This window comes from Candidozyma pseudohaemuli (assembly GCF_003013735.1).
Source record: "Candidozyma pseudohaemuli strain B12108 chromosome Unknown scaffold00001, whole genome shotgun sequence".
NCBI lineage: Eukaryota > Fungi > Ascomycota > Pichiomycetes > Serinales > Metschnikowiaceae > Candidozyma > Candidozyma pseudohaemuli.
In genome coordinates this window covers 1,602,502-1,622,880 of record NW_020194435.1, presented here as the reverse complement: position 1 = coordinate 1,622,880, position 20,379 = coordinate 1,602,502, and the positions used below count along the sequence as shown (strand labels likewise).

General features: G+C 44.6%; 9 protein-coding genes across 9 annotated transcripts; 5 read left to right on the top strand and 4 right to left on the bottom strand.

Moving 5' to 3' along the window:
- Positions 1-436: 436 nt before the first annotated feature.
- Positions 437-3,860, top strand: C7M61_000733 (uncharacterized protein; the record flags this gene model as incomplete). The annotated part of the gene is made up of 2 exons (XM_024856162.1): positions 437-1,962; positions 2,465-3,860. 2 exons carry the CDS (start codon positions 437-439, stop codon positions 3,858-3,860), a joined length of 2,922 nt encoding a protein of 973 aa, XP_024715761.1.
- A 57-nt stretch (positions 3,861-3,917) lies between these two features.
- YMC1 (organic acid transporter) lies at positions 3,918-4,814 on the bottom strand (the record flags this gene model as incomplete). The annotated part of the gene is made up of 1 exon (XM_024856161.1): positions 3,918-4,814. One exon carries the CDS (start codon positions 4,812-4,814, stop codon positions 3,918-3,920), a length of 897 nt encoding a protein of 298 aa, XP_024715760.1.
- A 371-nt stretch (positions 4,815-5,185) lies between these two features.
- On the bottom strand, positions 5,186-5,620 carry ERG28 (Erg28p; the record flags this gene model as incomplete). The annotated part of the gene is made up of 1 exon (XM_024856160.1): positions 5,186-5,620. One exon carries the CDS (start codon positions 5,618-5,620, stop codon positions 5,186-5,188), a length of 435 nt encoding a protein of 144 aa, XP_024715759.1.
- Positions 5,621-5,788: 168 nt separating this feature from the next.
- On the bottom strand, positions 5,789-7,093 carry BCY1 (cAMP-dependent protein kinase regulatory subunit; the record flags this gene model as incomplete). The annotated part of the gene is made up of 1 exon (XM_024856159.1): positions 5,789-7,093. The coding sequence occupies one exon, from the start codon at positions 7,091-7,093 to the stop codon at positions 5,789-5,791; it is 1,305 nt and encodes a 434-aa protein (XP_024715758.1).
- A 1,566-nt stretch (positions 7,094-8,659) lies between these two features.
- On the top strand, positions 8,660-13,222 carry C7M61_000729 (uncharacterized protein; the record flags this gene model as incomplete). Its single annotated transcript, XM_024856158.1, has 2 exons — positions 8,660-10,686; positions 11,239-13,222. 2 exons carry the CDS (start codon positions 8,660-8,662, stop codon positions 13,220-13,222), a joined length of 4,011 nt encoding a protein of 1,336 aa, XP_024715757.1.
- Positions 13,223-13,288: 66 nt separating this feature from the next.
- On the bottom strand, positions 13,289-13,630 carry C7M61_000728 (uncharacterized protein; the record flags this gene model as incomplete). The annotated part of the gene is made up of 1 exon (XM_024856157.1): positions 13,289-13,630. One exon carries the CDS (start codon positions 13,628-13,630, stop codon positions 13,289-13,291), a length of 342 nt encoding a protein of 113 aa, XP_024715756.1.
- Positions 13,631-13,768: 138 nt separating this feature from the next.
- Positions 13,769-15,139, top strand: PEX12 (ubiquitin-protein ligase peroxin 12; the record flags this gene model as incomplete). The annotated part of the gene is made up of 1 exon (XM_024856156.1): positions 13,769-15,139. The coding sequence occupies one exon, from the start codon at positions 13,769-13,771 to the stop codon at positions 15,137-15,139; it is 1,371 nt and encodes a 456-aa protein (XP_024715755.1).
- Positions 15,140-15,256: 117 nt separating this feature from the next.
- C7M61_000726 (S-methyl-5-thioribose-1-phosphate isomerase) lies at positions 15,257-16,462 on the top strand (the record flags this gene model as incomplete). Its single annotated transcript, XM_024856155.1, has 1 exon — positions 15,257-16,462. One exon carries the CDS (start codon positions 15,257-15,259, stop codon positions 16,460-16,462), a length of 1,206 nt encoding a protein of 401 aa, XP_024715754.1.
- A 231-nt stretch (positions 16,463-16,693) lies between these two features.
- SPF1 (ion-transporting P-type ATPase) lies at positions 16,694-20,347 on the top strand (the record flags this gene model as incomplete). The annotated part of the gene is made up of 1 exon (XM_024856154.1): positions 16,694-20,347. The coding sequence occupies one exon, from the start codon at positions 16,694-16,696 to the stop codon at positions 20,345-20,347; it is 3,654 nt and encodes a 1,217-aa protein (XP_024715753.1).
- Between the last annotated feature and the right edge of the window lie 32 nt (positions 20,348-20,379).

Genomic DNA, 20,379 nt, shown 5'->3' with positions numbered 1-20,379 from the left:
AATATTATAGATGCGCCTATACGCCATCGATGTAGAGCCTGTTTGTGCGACCAACTCGCCCACTCATGATACTTCTTAAGCTTCTTGGTTTAAATCACCTTGCACTTGCCCTATCTTTTATTCCTCTCAATATCAACTATCTGGTTGAATTGACAGATCGAGAACCACCAACCCCGGGAACCTACTCTCCGTTTCTTACACGATGTCCGACAACCAACCTCATACGCAAGGCAGACAAGGTATGATTCACTTTGATGGGTGTCAAGTAACGTACTGACAGTAGAATATTTGTCCATTAGAAGAGGACTACGTGAATAATCGCCGTGAAGTTATCAAACCCTACTTCGAGCAGCTTTCAGGGAGAATTGGAAATGTAAGCGAGAATATCGCCACACCAACTATTGCAATTGCCTTTTCAGGAGGAGGTCTAAGATCCATGTTATTGGGGGCTGGTGTGTTGAGTGCTTATGATACCAGATACGTCGATTCCCAGGATCAGTTGGGTGGTTTGTTGCAAAGTACCACATACATCGCTGGATTATCTGGTGGGCTGTGGATTGTGATGAACAACCTTCTTAGTAACGGAGAACAAATCAATTCAACTATACAGAGGCTTGAACTTGATTTGCAGAACCCCCTTCTTGAAGGTGTTCCCAATTTGGAGTTGAGAGAAATCCGTGCTGGAATTGAGTTGAACCAAAATCGTACGCATCAAACTGAGTCTTCTAATAATGCCTTTGGCGCCTTAATGGACAAGATTCTACCAGGTATCGTTAACAAGGTGCTTTCAGTTAACAACAACGAAAGTCCTTTTAACGTGAAAGAGGTGCTCAAGTTCTATAAAGATATCTCCTTGGAAACTCGTGTGAAGAAAGAGTCTGGTTTCAGAGTTTCACTCATAGATTACTGGGCTAGGATACTAGCAAGAAAAGTGTTTCCTCCAAACTTCAGGTCTACTGGTTTCACGATGTCATCCACCGCAAAACTTCTTTCCTTTCAAAATCATTCTCAACCATTCCCGATCATCACAGCAGTTGAGGTGGTACCTGAAGTAGAGGAAGGTAGCATTGACTCCCACATAATTGAGATAACCCCTTTTGAGTTTGGTTCGTGGGATAGTTTCTTGAACGCCTTCACAGATGTCAAGTTCCTAGGAAGTAATCTTCTGAATGGCAGGCCAATACAGGAGAACCTTCCAAATCTGAATGAGTCCACATGTACCTCCGGATTCGACTCCCTTGCATTTCTTACAGCCACATCTTCAGGGCTTTTCAACATTGTCTTGCAATACGTTTACAAGCTGTTGCCTGGTTCGATGAGTGAGCTGCTGCCATACTTCAGCCAGCTTCTCAAGATGTTTGGCTTTGTAAAGAGTCCAGTTTTGGATGAAACGGCATATTCAGAATTTGCAATTCATTCTCCCAATCCTTTCTACAATTACATCGGCGGAAATGCTAAAGGAAGGTCAATTAATAATGCAACAGCACTATACCTCGCTGATGGAGGTGAAGACGGACAGAACATCCCATTTAGTCCGCTCATGGTTTCATCAAGGCAAGTTGATGCCCTCATAGTCTTTGACATGGGGTCTGAAGTTTTCAACCGACCCAATGGTTCCTCGTTAATAGCCACCGCAAAGCGGTATCACGCTAACTACTCTGATTTGAGAATACCCCTATTTCAGGACGAAAGTGGGTCGCATCGCAGGATGTTCCCAATTATACCGACATCAGAGGAATATTTAGAGAGGGGCTTCCAAGAGAGACCTGTGTTTTTTGGATGCAGCATTGACGACTATCCATTGTACAATGGCAACATCCTGAATCAGTTTGAGATCCAAAGAAGCTTCATTCCTCCTCTTTTGATTTATCAGGCGAATTACGATATTCTGTTTCCATCTAATACCTCCACCTTCAGAACCTCATATCAACCGGAGGAGGTTCAAGGAATGGTCCGCAATGGGTACAACCTCGCAACTCATGATGAGGATCCTAATTACAAGCACTGTCTTTGGTGTGCCATCTCAAAAAGAAAATTCAAAACAATCCCAGATTCCTGCCAAAATTGCTTTGAAAAATATTGTTACAAGCCAACGACTATTTAGTCACAGAGTGACCAAAGAGTGCGCGGGATGAGTCGTATCTAAGGCGGTGCCGGCGAAAAAAGGGTATATTGTGCAGAAACACCTTATCTTGACATATTGAGGGAAAGACAGTTTGGAGATGCTGATCGAAGTTTCAGACACCCTGTTGGATGTCTCGATGGCAATCGACAGCTTGTTCATGCTTTTCTGTACCTATCTACTTCTGTGTATGGTACTTGGCATGTCTATCTTCTATTCTGGACTTATCCAGAGGCGCTCATCTTTCACCATTCTACTGGTGCCGCTCTTAATTGTTGCTGGCATATTTCTAGATTGGTTCATTTGGGGCTATTCACTTTGCTACTCACTGTCATCAAACAGATTTATTGGCAACCTTGGGTTTGCGGTCCTCAGACAACTTCATGACCCCGATCAAAGAATATACACCACGCCTCGAGGCGAGATCTTATCCATAATGCATTTTTTGTTCAATGGCCTCTTGAAGGTCATTTGTACTGTTATCACATTTCCTGGCTGTGCAGCGGAAAGAGGTAGATTGGTTCCTATGTTCGTCTTCATCTTCTTTTGGTCGCTCATAGTGTACAATCCGATTTCATATTGGTACTGGAATCAAAACGGTTGGCTTTCTACTCAGCTCAACAAGCTTCCTGTAATGGACTTTGCCGGTGGTACCTGTATTCATGTGGTTAGTGGCTTTAGTGCATTAGCATACTCCTACATCTTGGGTCCTAGGAATCCCAAAATGGTTGCAGATTATAGAAGTTGTAACAACAGCAACATGATTATCGGAATGTGCATCTTAGTCCTTGGATGGTGTGGTTTCATATCAGGTTGTGACTATAAATTATCTTCGAGGTCATTCTACATTGTTGCAAACACATGGCTCAGTGCTTGCTCCGCCGGCATAGTTTGGCTACTCATAGATCTTTATACATCAGCTATACCACTAGAAGAAGCAGGATATGAGGAGATTGAGCTACAAGATCTAGATAGCGCAGGACTTGGAATCGCTAGAAACGATACCCCTATCGTGACAACCAGAAAAATCTCCATGATTTCTTTCACTTCAGGAGTTATATGTGGTCTTGTCGTCTTCACACCTGCTGGGGGATACGTTTCCTCGCATTCTTCATTCTGGAAATGTATAGTTTTTGGTGTGGTTGGCGGTCTCGTGGGAAATCTTGCTACACGCATCAAATACTTTTTGCGGATAGATGACGCCCTTGACATCTTCGCAGTTCATGGTGTTTGCGGCGTTGTTGGGACTATTCTTGTTGGCATATTTGCTGACGAGTCATTTGAATCATCCGGCGGCTGGGTCGTTGGGAATTGGGTTCAATTGGGATACCAAATACTTGGATGTGTCGTGACCTCCCTTTATGCCTTTGTGGTGAGTTTGGCATTGCTTTATATCATAGACATGATCCCAGGTCTTCATTTACGTATTGACAAATCCTTCAACAGGAGGATGAGAAATAAGTTACTTGACCGCCACGGATCTGAGGAAGGCGACTTAAGTAGCCTTGATGACGACTTTGGCCTTGAAAGAGCTGAGCTTCTTGGCACCGACTGGCATGAGCTCAATGGAGAGTACTCTATGGATTTCATGGAATTCATTAAAGTGGTTGACCCCCAGGATTACGCAGATCAGATCTCCGCTGAGCCCATTAGTCCCGAAGAGAGTGATTTCAGTCAATTTGACACCAGCGATGCCCAGCTCAGGAAACGAGACCCGCTTACGGAGAGACACAGATGATGCATGGACAGATTAATGATCCTGATATATATTACATGAACGACCTTTACGAGACAATCAACTGATCATTCTCATCGTAACCTCAAAAGCTGCAAATGTAGCACCATTGGCTGGAGCAGCTCTCAATATGGTAGGAACAAAACCTTTGTAGAATCCTTTGATACCAGCCTTCTTGAAAATGTCTCTGGCAACACTGATTGAACCGGAATAAGCAGGCTTCGATAAGGAGTCTGTTTGCAACTTAGACTTCAACACATCCACTGGGTAGATCGAAGTCCACAATGCATAACCAGACAAACCACCAAGCATACAAAGCTTCCATGCTGGGATGTCGGCTCTTGTAAGGTATGTCTTACTCTTCAACTCTCTAGCAATCAACGCCTCATAGGTTGCAAAATAAATACCCAAGCCGATAGACTCTCTAGCCAAAGTGGGGACCAAGCCCTTGAATACACCTTGGATTCCGCTCAGCTTAGTGAGTTTCTTCAAACAATCGATGGGCCCATTGAACTGCTTGTTGTTGCCAGTCTGGGTTTGCAATCTGATACGAATGTGCTCAATTGGACCGGCCAAGAAGCCGTTAGCAAAACCAGCAACGGCACCACAGTTGAAAAATTGCAAAAGTGACAATTCACGACCCTGCAACTTCTCGTCATAGTATCTTTTCATGAATTCATTCACAGAAAATTGAACGGAGACACAGGCACCGACACCAACAAGTGGTGTTAAAGTTCCTTTGTAAAAGCCCTTTGGACCTTCGTTGGCCATGAGCTTCTTGATGACATCTCCAGCACCGTTATAGGTTCCATCTGGTGCAGATTGCAACCTCACCTTAACAGTGTCAAAGGGTTGACCAACAAGCACCTGGGCGATACCACCAACGGTTCCTCCGAAGAGGTCCTTGTAGACCTGCAAGTTATCAGTTAATGGAGGCTCTTCAAGTTCGATGGTCATTATGAGTCAAATGTGATGATGAGCGATGAGGAAGTGAAAAAACGCACTTTACCTCGCGGTGTCTATGAGCTGATATATAAAGCAGTCTTTTTGGCTAGATTTGACTTCTTCGAGGCCTGAAAAAATGCAGATTGCAAATTCGAAGAGATGGAGGGGTGCTTTTCTATCCACAACTATGACTCGGTTTGACTCTTTCCAGGACTGAATACCGTTGCGCATTCCCATTCTATGTTTGGTAACGATTTCCATGTCTGTAGTCGAACCTGGTTTTTCAGAAAATGGCAGTTTGTCCTAATTTCTTCAGCCTTGTAGACGTCTTCTGAAGTTTTGTATTTTTATAAAGCTCTATTTGTTCATTGGCGGCAGCCTACCTAGACTCCCACATAGAATTCCTTCTGGGTGAACATCCAGATCAAACTCGTAGAGGCCACAATTAAAGGTCCAGCCAAGCCCTTATCAAGCTTACAATTCTTGAAAACGAGCCATTCTGATGCAAAGTGGCCTCCAGCAACCACAAATGTCCAGATACAGAGATCATACATCTGTTTGTTGCCCACGATATTGTATGCACCGTAAAGTCTAACGATGGATGTCAAAAGAGTCCATGTTCCGAAAGTTCTTGCACTGAGATTGGTCACTTCAGTTGTTGGAGCTGCTGAATACACCTTTCTAGTGAGACTCAAGTCTTTGATCAAGTAGTTCTGAGCTGAGTTAAATACCGAAACAACCGAGATGAACAATAGCCAGTGGGGAAGAATTCCTCCCTGGATAGTAGTCGGAGGAAGAATTGACTGGAAAGGAAGCATTTTATCTGATTTAATGGAGTTGAATCAAAGAAATCCTAGGTGTTATCTTGATTCTATGAAGTAACTTCGCGACTACACTGTACGAATGCTACTCGAATGATGTTGCGTGTCTCGTATAAAAAACTGCTAAGTATATACTAAAATATCCAGATTGATACTTGATACAGCTTAGTGAACTGCTGTAGGGTCATGCTCTCTCAAAAGGTCGAGAGCTGGGCCGAGCAATCTTGTGAAGCCCGACTTATCCAAGGTTGCAACAATAACGTTGTCTAAAGCCTTGACTGTGGCTTGTCTTGGTAGATCGTTCAACAAAGCAACTTCACCGAAGTAGTTACCTTTACCGATAGTGCCAATGACACCCTCGCTCTGCTTAGAGATCTCACACGTTCCGCTCTCAATGAGGTAGAATTTGTCACCAGTAGCGCCTTCGGTAACAATGTTGTCACCAGCATGGAACATTTCCGTGCTCAATGCATCTGCAAGCTTGGATCTCTCTTGGTGCGTTAAGCCCGACAAGACCGTAACGTCCTTCAAGAAATCCTCGTACATGATTCTTCTGTTGAAAGTTCCTTCTAACAAGATACGACGGAAAGTCGCTCTGTCCAAAGCCCAGCATGTAACGTCAGAAGCAGCAGTAGCAGTAGCAGCTCTGGGGGAGTTGTACATGAGAGCAAGCTCACCAAATGAAGAGCCATCACCCGACGTGTTAACCTTGGTGCCGTTCACATAAAAATCCACGGTTCCAGACTCGATTATATAGAAATAGTCACCAACATCGCCCTGAGTAATGATTTCAGTACCTTGGCTGTACTGCTTTTTCTGTAAAGCAGATACAACGGTCGCCTTTGCCTTCTTATCTAATTGTTGAAACAAGAAGTTCAGCGAGAGGGTTTTAGCCAACTCCAGTCTTTGCTCATCGGTGAGGTCATTAACCGGAGGCTTCCAGGAGTCGGACTTGAACTTATCTGGGTTCATTGCTTCAGCAGAAACGGATGTTCTTCTGTTGGCATTGAAAGCTAATGGAAGTTTATTGGCGGGCTTTGGGGGTGCATCTTGTGGACCAGCAGATGCATTTGGGTCATTAGGGTCAAGTTCTGGAGTAGCTGCATTTTGAGCTCTTCTACCAGCACCGAAGCCCTTGAAAAGACCAGCACTGTCTTCTTCTTTGTGCTCCTCACGATGGTTGGTGTGATCAGAGTGAGGGTCATTGTCACCGAAGGGCGACTTGAACGATGGTTGGCGAACACATGGGATAGTACCCTGACCGTTGGCATCGATTGCCCCAGCTTCAAGCTGAGGGAAAACCTCGATACCTGCGGCCTTGGCCTTTGCTTCCACTTGCCATAAATGGTTTCTTTGCAAGGCTAATTTTGAATTGAAGAAGTTTGCGCAAAACTGCAACACATCAGTTGGGTTTTTGGCAATGATCTCTTTCTGCAACTGCTCCAACTCCTCTGTAGCAAAAGGAGCCATTGCGAATTGGTGATAATCGATGGGGAAAGATGGGCAAGAAGGAGTGCTTCGAAATGGGGTAATTGTGGTGGGCTGCGGGACGCCAGTCAATTATTAATCGGCGATAGCGTATTCAATTAACTTGCTGAATGTATTGCTTGCGCAGGCACCGTATATAAGAGGCGATCTTTAAAACAAGGAGGCCAGTAGATGTTAATTGCCGGGCTCTGTTTCATGACAATAGAGGGAGGTCGCACAACGTGAGATGTACGGGTGTACGGAGACATGAGGGACTCCACCGTTGGGTCAAACCACTATCTGCTGTGCCTAGGGGAAAAAAGAAAATCAAGTAAATTGGCGTAACTGAAGATGATCTTGTCAAATTCAGTGTAACTCGTAAAAACCTGTGTTGAAGATGAAAGAGTAGAACACTCTTGGTGACCGTCGTCAAGCCCCTCCCCAATAGGGTAATATGGTACTTTGAAGGTGGGGGTCCTGGTGAGAGGGGTCGGCCAACGGTATGGAATGGTAGGATTAGAAAAAATATGTAACGTCCCTCAAGCACAGTGGGGTATGACGAAAATATGTGACAACGGCAGTAAATTTAGCGAAGAACCCCGCTGTTTTCCATGAAGTATTTCTCTGTGTGTTACCGTTGTAGTTGTAGCACTTTTGAGCTCAATTCTTTGTAGTAAATGCGTTTTCAGTGCAGAGAATATCATCGAATTAGTGGGTTTATAAAATCAAAGGGGTTATCTCGTCAAATTGTAGGAGTTTTTCGATTCGTTCCTCATGGCGGCCCCTCAATTGAGTCTAACCTTCCACAAAGGAAGTGTGAGATAATTATGATACACCGCTAAGTCAGGGCAGAGTAAGATTATCTTTTTTTCATGACTGCCACATGACGAAAAATTGGTCAGGCGACCTCACTTACGCAAGGGTCTCGGACGATGTCTCACAGTAGAGGCTTTGACATCGAGATCAATTACGCCAAAGGGGCGATAATAACATTTTATCGAGATCAAATACTTCAGCATCTCTCTTCTAGAAGACTTAAACAGGTTACCTACCCTTTTCTCCCGCCTTCACTATATCCTGTCCTTGCATTTGTTCTCACGCATTTTGCAGCCATTTTGTGTACCCCACCTTGGCCTTGAAGAACACCTTTCCCCTCTCTTGCAACAATCAATTGAAAATTAACGAAATCTGAATCATTGTCTCACGATGTATAAGCATAAACTGGAAAGGCTTTTCCAATTCCGCTGCTCAGCTTCGAGTCAATAATCTACAAGCACAGATGCTCGAATGTTCAACGAATAAACTCTACAGTAACTTATAATAAGCTGACTTGTTCAAAACCAAATCCCAAGCTTTCGCCACCGCCACCAAGATTCAGGTGTTCTTTTATACACCTTTTAACTGGTGCCACGTCAACCTCTGGTAGTCGGTGTGCACAAAGTACGGCGCTTCTGTACACGTCGAGGTTCTTTCATTTTCCACGTCGCGACCAGCTGTCAATATAAAACTTGTTCATTTTCCCCGGTTTTTCTCACACCTTACATTTAGTCACATACTCTGCTGCCCATCATGTTTAAGAACAGCAGCAAATTTTGGCTTTCGGGTCTTACGCTCTTTTACGCCATGTTGTTGGTGGTGATGCCATTTTTCACTGCCAACGCTGGTGTCGCTTTGGCTGAGGACGACAACGAAGAAAGTTACGGTACTGTGATCGGTATCGACTTGGGTACCACCTACTCGTGTGTCGGTGTCATGAAGAACGGTAAGGTTGAAATCTTGGCCAACGACCAAGGTAACAGAATTACCCCATCTTACGTTGCCTTCAATGAAGAAGAGAGATTGATTGGTGACGCGGCTAAGAACCAGGCTCCATCCAACGTCAACAACACCATTTTCGACATCAAGAGACTTATTGGCTTGAAGTACAAGGACAAGGTTGTCCAGAAGGAAATTAAGCACTTGCCATACAAGATCGGTAAGAATGGTGACATGCCCGTCGTCGAGGTTAACTACGGCGGCGAGGAAAAATCTTTCTCTCCAGAGGAAATTTCTGGTATGATCTTGGGTAAGATGAAGTCCATTGCTGAGGAGTACTTGGGTAAGAAGGTTACCCACGCTGTGGTTACTGTTCCTGCTTACTTCAACGATGCCCAGAGACAGGCTACCAAGAATGCTGGTACCATTGCTGGTTTGAACGTCTTGAGAATTGTCAACGAGCCTACTGCCGCTGCTATTGCTTACGGTTTGGATAAGACTGATGGCGAGAAGCAGATCATTGTTTACGACTTGGGTGGAGGTACCTTCGATGTGTCTTTGTTGTCCATTGAGGGTGGTGTTTTCGAGGTCTTGGCCACAGCTGGTGACACTCACTTGGGTGGTGAGGACTTCGATTTCCAGGTTGTCAAGCACTTGACCAAGTTGTTCGAGAAGAAGCACAATGTCAGTATTGCCACCAACCAGAAGGCCATCTCCAAGTTGAAGAGAGAGGCTGAGAAGGCCAAGAGAACTTTGTCTGCCCAGATGAGCGCTAGAATTGAAATTGACTCTTTCTTTGAAGGTATCGACTTCTCTGAGACTATCTCCAGAGCTAAGTTTGAGGAGTTGAACATCGCTTCTTTCAAGAAGACCTTGAAACCAGTGGAGAGAGTTTTGAAGGATGCCAATGTCAAGAAGACTGAGATCGATGACATCGTTCTCGTTGGTGGTTCCACTAGAATTCCAAAGATCCAGGAATTGATTGAGAAGTTTTTCGATGGTAAGAAGGCCTCTAAGAGCATCAACCCTGACGAAGCTGTCGCCTACGGTGCAGCTGTCCAGGCTGGTGTGCTTTCTGGTGAGGAGGGCGTCGATGACATTGTCTTGTTGGATGTCAACCCATTGACTTTGGGTATTGAGACCACTGGTGGTGTTATGACTACTTTGATCAACAGAAACACCGCTATCCCAACCAAGAAGTCCCAGATCTTCTCTACTGCTGCCGACAACCAGCCAACCGTTATGATCTCTGTTTATGAGGGTGAGAGAGCTATGGTCAAGGACAACAACTTGTTGGGTAAGTTCGAGTTGACCGGTATTCCACCTGCCCCAAGAGGTGTTCCTCAGATTGAGGTCACTTTTGCCTTGGATGCCAATGGTATTTTGAAGGTTGATGCCGTTGACAAGGGAACCGGCAAGAAGAAGTCTATCACTATCACCAACGAGAAGGGTAGATTGTCTAAGGATGAGATTGACAGAATGGTCGAGGAGGCAGAGAAGTACGCTGCTCAGGATCAGGAGATCAAGGCCAAGATTGAGTCCAGAAACTCTCTCGAGAACTTGGTCCACAACATGAAGCAGAAGCTTGCCGACAACGACGAGTATGTCTCCAAGTTGGACGACAGTGACAAGGAAGACTTGTCCGATGCAGTCAATGAGGCTGCTGAGTTCCTCGAAGAGAACTACGATACCGCCACCTCCGAAGAATTTGAAGAGGCCAAGCAGAAGTTGGTTGAAATCACTCAGAAGATCTCCGCTAAACTCTATGAGAACCCAGCCGACGGCGAGGATGCTCAGTTCGGTGACGACTCTGACGATGATGACTTTGACCACGACGAGTTGTAATCTTCATGAGCTAGAAGCGTCTTAATTCATCAACATCATGTATACAAAATCTAATATTTATAAGTATGTGGGTAATTTTAACTTGTAACACTGGAGCTCTCAAATAACGATGCAGGAAACATTACGTACATATTCCCCACAAAGTGAAAGCAATTTTCCACAGGATGACTAAGCATGTGAATGAAAGATGTTTCAGAAGTATTTGAATTGACACATTAACATGAAATTATTCTCTTATACTTTCCACGAAATGAAAAATCGTAGAATGATAAGTATTTCTCTTTATCAACTTCTGCAGTCACGTGCATTCACAATCGTCTGTCTCACCAAGGGCATTAAAGCCTTCGAATAGAGAAAAAATCTTTGCAACACAGGACCAGGTCTGAACCTCCAAACATAAAGCAACAGGCTGACCTACCGACTTACGCTTACAACGATGTCGAATCGAAAGCTTCAGAAGTATGTTATCATAAATATAGAGCTCTTCAATAATTTGGAGCCCATTCAATTGCCATATTGAGATCGAACAAAGTACTAACATATACCAGGGAGGTTGAAACGGTCTTCAAAAAGATCCATGAGGGACTAGATCTCTTTAATTACTACCACCAGCGACATGAAGCATCTAACAATGACTCCCAACGAGAAAAGCTAGAAGCGGACTTGAAGAAAGAGATCAAGAAACTTCAGAAATTCCGAGATCAGATCAAGACTTGGCAAGGTAACGACTCCCTAGAAGCTACCATTGCTCCTCAAAAGCTACAAGAGCATAGGAGGCTTGTAGAGGAAGCAATGGAATGCTACAAAGAAGTGGAGAAAAACTCCAAGATGAAGTCCTATTCAAACCAATCGATAATGCTTGCGTCTCTAGACAACGGCGAACAGGAACTAACACCTGAAGGACGTGAAGCTGCTGAATTTCTCAGAGAAGTTCAAGATGAACTCACAGATCAAAATGAGAAGTTGGAAGAAGAGTATGAAAAGCTCTCGCAAAAGAAGGTTAGGAAAAACAATCTGCTGGCAATTGAGGAACGCAAACTGGAACTTGAGGGCTTCAAGACAAAAAATGAATTCCACCTTGAGAAAATTGAGGGCCTTCTAGGGTTCCTCACATCTGGAAAAATCGCCGGAGAGCTGGTCTTGGCTATCCAAGATGATTTGAACTTTTATGTTGAATCTAACCAGGAACCTGACTTTATGGACGATGAAACTGTTTATGATGAACTCTACAAGGAGGCCAGGGAGAATCATGAAAACAATATCAACGTGAACGGTACCGTTGAGGAATCATTTGACTTGAGTCTATCGAACGGTCATGATACAAAAGAGTCCGAAACAATAAGCAACGCTGACCTGTCAATACTAAGCAGCGTGAAGCGCAAGTCAGCTTCATCAGCATCCCCTGTCCCTGAAACAACCCCACTGACATCGCAACAATCGCTGGACATCGTCAGAGCCGAGAAGGCCCTGTCAACACCGAAATCAAAACAAGTGCCTACGGGAGGCAAGAGCGAAACTTCTGATACGTCAAGTCCGGCATTCATCACCACTCTCAAACCTGCTTCCACACCATCGAAACCAGTGGGAGCATTGAAGTGGTCGCTAGCTGCTGCTGCCGGTGTTCAAAAAGCTTCCGAGAGCCCGAGTAACTCAAAGCAAACAAGTCCGGACAAAAACGAAATCATTGATGATAATGCTAGCCTGAGAGCGAAGGTTGAACCAGCTCAAGCCAAGCATGCGTCTACAACTGGTCACGACGAAAGTAACGCTTCAGCGGAGTTATTGTCGCTTCTAACGAAGAACGATGAATACAGCGCTTATCTTGAGGTCTTGAAAAATGCTAGTTTGGCTCCTGTGGAGCTGGAACTTTTCAGTGACGTAAACTTGTTGCGCTCCCCTGGGGGCATTCAAGATCTCGTCGCGAGTTTTACTGCTTCCAACAAAGCTGACGGATCATGCAAACTCTTGCGGAAAGGAAATGAGTACGACACATTTACTTCGAGCCCATTTGGGAAGCCGTACCTGTTCCCGGGACTATATCCTTCTGTGGGTGTGCCTTTGGTGAAGGCTCCTTTGTTCCTTAGTAAGCTCAATTTGCAATGGGGACGTGTCAGGGCTCTCAACTTGTTTGAGAAGTTTGCTCAAGAGATTGAATCACTCGAGATTCAAAGTACCCCTGAAACGACTCCCGTCGTGAATGAGATGACCATGGTCTTGTTCTATGGTTATTACTATGGGTACTTGCCGTTGGAAAATGTGATCGCAGAATCTCTTTTGCACAGACTTGGCTGGAGGCCGTATGGTTTGGCGCCTGAAGATGTTACGCCGATGGGTAACTCGAGGTCAACCAAGCAGCTTCAATTCTGGTTCAAGGGATTGAATAGCGATTCCTTCAGCGCGAAGGAGGCGAGTAAGCAGGGTCTTGGAGATTTCCGAGTGTTTGATGTTTCTCTGTGGGAGGTGTACATCAAATATGGCTTCAGATACGACCCCCGCTTGAGCCGACCTCACCCCACTACCAGTTTGCTTTGATCAAATTTTTAACCGCTGGAAAGGTAGCAGTATTGTTTAGCTTTTAAGTCAATCAGGACAGATAGTTTACCCCCGTGTTTCATCACTTGTAAGAATGGTTTCTCGTTTCTCGTGCTCAAACTCACTGCTAAGAATGGTTCCCTGAGATTGTAGCTTGTCATTTGATTGAAGAGACATGTTAGTTGATTGGAATGTAAATTCGAAGGAGTCTGAAAAAACTGAACAAAAGCTGGGGTCGTTGTCCTCGTAAATGATCTCAGGCATAAGCCCAATCTCGTTAGGCACCATCGCAGGTGTCACGTAGTTTTCACCTTGCTTCACCAATTCATCCAAGCCATACACTGCTAGCACCTTGAGCTTAATATCATGCGTTTCTACAATTTTGTTAAGAGTATCGAAGTCGTTCATACTAAAAAGTATCGTATTAGGCGGAGAAATCATATTCTGGTAGAGTGCGCACGACAGATCCTCGGCCATATCTGTGGGGAAAAGAGATATATACTAGCGAGAAGAAGCTAACATAAAGCACTAGCTACACCGTGGAAAATGGAGTATTATTCATCTCTTGATGCATCTCAGCTTGATCGCGAGACTCCGACTCTTTTTGAACTTATATCAGCTAACCAGCTTGAATCCCTCCTATCGCCATCGTTGCGTTATATATTGGTCCATTATGCCCAAAGATATCCCGGCTACTTACTTAAGGTGACCAATAACTTTGATGAATTGAATTTGGCATTAAGAAGTTTTATTGAATGGTACTTTTTCAAGTACTGGCAGGGCTCTTTCACCGAGAACTTCTACGGCTTGAAGAGAGTTAGTCAGACACCATTATCCGATCAGAAGTACAACAGCAGCAGATTGACGCAGTTGGCTCCCAGCATGATTGAAGAGAGGAGAAAGCTTTCCAATTACCAAATGTGGGTCTCAATTTTCGAAATCACTGGTGTATCGTACTTATCTGAGAAGTGCAACTACACATACGAGATACTCTATTCCAAGTATATTACAGGCCAGTTGAATGAATCAGCAGCTACTGATGAGCTGGAAAGAAGAAAGATTTGGATCAAGAGGAAATTCGTCGAGATTTACCCCTACATACAAAGTATCTGGCGTGCTGGGAACCTAGTCACCACACTTCTATACTTGAGCGGTAACTCGAAATCCGCCTCCTTGCTCACGTTTTTGTTCAAGATCAACTTCTCGAGATTGAGTCAATACGACTATCAAAAGAACCAGCCTGCCTTGAAAGCACCAAAGGACCATCTCCCCAACAGAGTTGCACCTCCATCGGTTTTGGAGAAACTTGTCACTCTCACCAAATACATTACCAGTCCTTCCTGGAAAGCTGTCAGATTTGTTTTGGGAACATTCTTCCCATTAGCTATCTTCACGTTGAAATTCCTCGAGTGGTGGAATAACTCAGACTTCGCCCAGAAGGTGGCTAAGTCTCAAGGAAATGCGCTCGAGGGAAGTATTCCAACACCTGCTTCGCTAGACAAATTCAAGCTATTCAGAGCGAAGCCAAAGAATATTTACAAGTCTGGCAGTACCTGTCCTTTGTGTAAACAGGAAATCCTGAATCCAGCCATCATCGAGACAGGCTACGTCTTCTGCTATACGTGCATTTACAACTACCTAACTGAATCACATAAACATGTGAAGAAGAGAAAAGCCGAAGTGAGCGATAGCGAGAGCGAAAGTGACGTTGATGAGGACGAAGTCGAGGAAGGCGAAGAGGAGACCCCGGACACAGAGAAAGACGTTGATAAGCTGCGATCTGAAAAATCTACAGAACAGGCCGATATCGAGAAAGGCGGGCGCTGTCCTATCACTGGTCGTCGCTTACTTGGCTGTAGATGGAACAGCCTCACTCAAGAGTTTGAAGTTGATGGAATCAGAAGACTCATTTTCTAAGAACTCACACAGTATAGCATTTTGGTGAGGTACGAAGTGTGGATACTTTTCGCACCCATCTATATCTCACAACTTCTACCTAATCCAGCACGTGGGAACTACATAGCATTAATCCAAATGAGTCAACAAACGCTTGAAGCTATCGTATTTGATAAGAATCTGGATTCTTTGAAAATCTTGGATCAGCTACTTCTTCCATACAAGACTCATTACATCGATATCGAATCCATAGACGATGCTTTCCAGGCTATCAAACTAATGCAAGTCAGAGGGGCTCCAGCCATTGCGATTGTGGGAGCTTTTACCGTTACTGTTGATGTTCATAGATCCCTTCAGGCTAACGAGAAACGTACAGTGGCTGAGTTGGTTAACAAGATTGACTATTTGGTGACCTCCAGACCTACTGCAGTGAATCTTTCGAATGCCTTGAACGAAATCAAGCAATTGCTCAGGAGTAGTTTCAAGGACAGCGAAGTTGTCAATGAGGCTGTCTTTGACGTTATCAAGAAGTACTCTGTTGCTTTGCATGAGGGTGACTTGGACAACAACTACAAGATCGGTGATAACGGTGTGAAGTACATTACAGAGACATTGAAAAAGCAGAATTTCCAAGGTCCCTTCTCAATTGTGACTGTCTGCAACACTGGATCATTGGCAACCTCAGGCCACGGTACTGCTTTGGGAATTATCAGATCAGTACACGCTCAATTGACTAAGGAAGCTGGTAATGACTTTTGGTTCGAGCATGCTTACCCTTTGGAGACTAGGCCCTACAACCAAGGTGCCAGATTAACCACCTACGAGCTTAACTACGAGAAGATTCCATTTACCTTGATCTGCGATAACATGGTGACATCGCTCATATCATCCTTATCTAAAAAAAGGGCTGTCAAATCATCTACGGCTCCCGTCAAATTTATTATCGTTGGAGCAGACCGTGTGGTCAAAAATGGTGATTCTGCCAATAAGATTGGCACATTTCAATTGGCAGCTATTGCCAACTACTTCAACCTGACATCTTCAAATGAGCAGGACAAGATTAAGTTCATTGTGGCTGCTCCAAACACCACAGTCGATCACAATACGGCTACGGGAGATGATATTGTCATCGAAGAGCGTCCACCACATGAACTCACGACATTGGAAGGTCCACTTGTCAGCAAGAATGGATCAATTGGTGAAAAGACAGTCGTTGGAATTGCCACGCCTGGTATCCAGGTGTGGAATCCTGCCTTCGACGTGGCCCCACACCAGCTTATAGATGCCATCGTCACGGAAGACTACCCGGTACACGAGAAACAAAACGGTGAGTTTTCTCTTTAGTCCTCATCGATTTTGCTTAAGAAGGCGGCTTCAAGATTGGACCTCGGTCGTTATTTAAGTAGAAAAAAATTATTTTGACATTGTATCTTGAACGGTCATTACAGGTTCCTGTCTTGGTCCACTTCGTATCTTCGGGGTGCACGGGTGTAATATGAGGGCGTCCTCTATATCCACGTCGGTGGAAATTTCCATACTCTTCAGTCTTTGATACGAGCATAGCCTGTGCCCATCATGTCAGACGTCGTTCTAAATCCGACGATTCAAGATGCACAGCTTCTAGTGCCAAAGCTGCTTATTGTGAGGCCCTATGTTTGGCCTTTCGCCATTATCTACCCAATTTTTTTCCAGATTTACTTCAACCATTATGATCAGTACGTGGGTGGATCTGAGTGGACTTTCGTCTACTTGATCACCATCTGTTCCCTCAATGCATTGTTCTGGCTTATGCCTCATTGGAACTTGGATGTGGAGGCTCGTTTCAACTTCACTCCTGTCAGAACTATCGAAGAGGCTAGTCACATCAAGATCACACCTGTGGTGAATGCTGGTGTGGGTGAGATGTGTCCAATCAAGAGAGAAAGATTTGCTGACGGAGAGAAGCAGATCTCCTTCTTATACCAGAAGAGACGTCATTTGTTCCACGAAAAGACCGGCAAGTTCTCCCCTCCAGAGTTCAAGATCGACGAGTTGCCTAAGCTCGAGTACTTCCAGAACTCTAAGGGGTTGCAAGGTGACTTGGAAAAACTTGAACGTAACTATGGTAAGAACAGGTTTGATATTCCTGTCCCTACCTTCTTGGAGTTGTTCAAGGAGCACGCTGTTGCTCCTTTTTTCGTTTTCCAATTGTTTAGTGTTGCCTTGTGGTTGATGGATGAGCAGTGGTACTATTCCTTGTTCTCCTTGTTCATGTTGGTGTCTTTCGAAATGACAACTGTGTTTCAGAGAAGAACTACTATGAACGAGTTCCAGAGCATGGGTATTAAGCCATACGCCATCAATGTCTACAGAAACAACAAGTGGGTTGAGTTGCAGACTGATGAGTTATTGCCTGGTGACGTTGTGTCCGTTACAAGAACTAACGAAGACAGTGCTATTCCATGTGACTTGTTGTTGCTCGACGGCTCTGCCATCGTAAATGAAGCTATGTTGTCTGGTGAGTCTACTCCCTTGTTGAAAGAGTCCATCAAGTTGAGACCTGGTGAGGAATTCTTCCAGCCAGAGGGTTTGGACAAGAACAGTTTGTTGCACGGTGGTACTATGGCTTTGCAGGTCACTAAGCCCGAGAAATCTATTATTCCTGGCGCTCCTGATGATGGTGCTTTGGCATACGTCTGTAAGACAGGTTTCGAGACCTCCCAGGGTTCCTTGGTTAGAATGATGATTTTTTCCAGTGAGAGAGTCTCCGTTGGTAACAAGGAAGCTTTCATGTTTATTTTGTTTTTGTTGGTGTTTGCCATTGCTGCTTCCTGGTACGTTTGGGTTGAGGGTAGCAAGATGGGCAGAATTCAGTCAAAGTTGATTTTGGACTGTATTATCGTCATCACCTCCGTTGTCCCACCAGAGTTGCCTATGGAATTGACTATGGCTGTCAACTCTTCGTTGTCGAGTTTGCAAAAGCATTTTATCTACTGTACTGAGCCATTCCGTATTCCATTGGCCGGTAGAATTGATGTGTGCTGTTTCGACAAGACTGGTACCTTGACTGCGGAGGATTTGGTTTTCGAAGGTTTGGCTGGTTTTGACAAAGACGAGACTCATAAGCTCCGTACTTGTGACGAGGCCCCACAGACTACTTCTTGGGTCTTGGGTTCTGCTCATGCTCTTGTCAAGTTAGATGATGGCGATGTCGTTGGTGATCCAATGGAACAAGCAACTTTGAAGGCTGCTAACTGGACCGTTGGTTTGAAGGATTCCGTCGAGAGAGCTACCGCCAAAGGTAAGACCGAGAAAATTAAGATTTTGCGTCGTTTCCAATTCTCTTCTGCTTTGAAGAGGTCTTCGGCTATCACTTCTATCAACACTTTGCCTAATAAGAATTTCGTTGCTGTTAAGGGTGCTCCAGAAACTATTCGTCATATGTTGGTTGACGCTCCCGAGCAGTACGAGCAAATCTTTAAGTCGTTTACTAGAGCAGGTTCCCGTGTTTTGGCTTTGGGCTACAAAGAGTTGGACACTAGTGTCAACGTCGTCAAGGCCAAGAGAGCCGACATTGAGTCTAAATTGCATTTCGCTGGTTTTATCGTTTTCCACTGTCCCTTGAAGCCTGATGCTATCGAGACTATCAAGATGTTGAATGAGTCCTCTCACCGTTCTGTTATGATTACTGGTGACAACCCCTTGACTGCTTGTCATGTTGCTAAGGAGGTTGCAATTGTCGAGAAGGAAGTTTTGATTTTGGATTACCCTGAAGAGCACCATGAGGTCTCTGAGGGTGAAGTCTTGGTTTGGAGAAACGTTGAGGAAACTAAAGTCATTCCATTCAAGAGTGGTGATGCTATTGACCTCGAGTTGTTCAAGAAGCACGATATTTGTCTTACTGGCCATGCCTTGACTCATCTCTCTGAACATGCCCAGATTTTGGATATTTTGAAACGCACTTGGGTTTACGCAAGAGTGTCTCCTGCCCAGAAAGAATTTATTTTGACGACATTGAAGGATGCGGGTTACAGCACTTTGATGTGTGGAGACGGTACTAACGATGTCGGTGCCTTGAAGCAAGCTCACATTGGTGTCGCTTTGCTTAATGGTACCGAGGAGGGCATGAAGAAGATGGCTGAGAACAGAAGAATCACCGCTCAAAAGACAATTTATGAGAAGCAGGCCCAAATTATGGCCAACTGGAACAGACCACCACCACCAGTGCCTGCTCTCATTGCCCACTTGTATCCACCAGGCCCACTTAACCCACACTACATTGCCACCCTCGAAAAGAGAGGTGTGGAAATTACTCCAGAATTGAGACAAAAGGTCGCCCTTGCCAACCAAAACAACACCCAGCCAATTGAGTTCGTGAAAGACAGCAGTGGAAAGCCCTCTGCCAGTAAGATGGCTGACAACCTCTTGACTTCTATGAGTGGCATGGACCCTGAGGAGGACGAGGTTCCAACTTTGAAATTGGGTGATGCCTCTGTTGCTGCTCCATTCACTTCGAAGTTGGCCAGCGTTTCGACTGTGACAAATATCATTCGTCAAGGACGTTGTGCATTGGTCTCCACTATTCAGATGTACAAGATTTTGGCTTTGAACTGTTTGATTTCTGCATACTCCTTGTCTGTTTTATTCTTGTCTGGTATGAAGTTTGGTGATGCCCAATCTACTATCTCCGGAATTTTGTTGTCGGTTTGTTTCTTGAGTATCTCTCGTGGTAAACCCCTTCAGAAATTGAGTAAGGAGAGACCACAGGACGGTATCTTCAACATTTACATCATGGGCTCCATTTTGGGTCAATTTGCCATCCACATTGCGACCTTGATCTACATCACCATGGAAATCTACGCCTTGGAGCCAAGAGCACCTCAAGTTGACTTGGAGAAGGTCTTCGAGCCATCTTTGTTGAACACTGGTATGTTTTTGCTTCAATTGGCCCAGCAAGTGTCAACTTTTGCCGTCAACTACATTGGTTTGCCCTTCAAGGACAGTATCAAGGATAACAAGGGTATGTGGTACGGTCTTTTGGGTGTCGCGGGTTTGACTTTGGCTGGCTCGACTGAATTTATGCCCGAGTTGAATGAGGCCATGCAGTTTGTGCCTATGGACGTTGTTTTCAAGAGTAAGTTGACTGGATGCATTCTCTTGGACTTGGGCGGAACATGGCTTGTTGAAATTGTTCTCAAGCACTTCTTCATGAACTCTGCTGCCGCTGACATTTGTGACAGAGACTTTTAGAGCTTGGTTTTATAGACAAGCCTCATAATTAC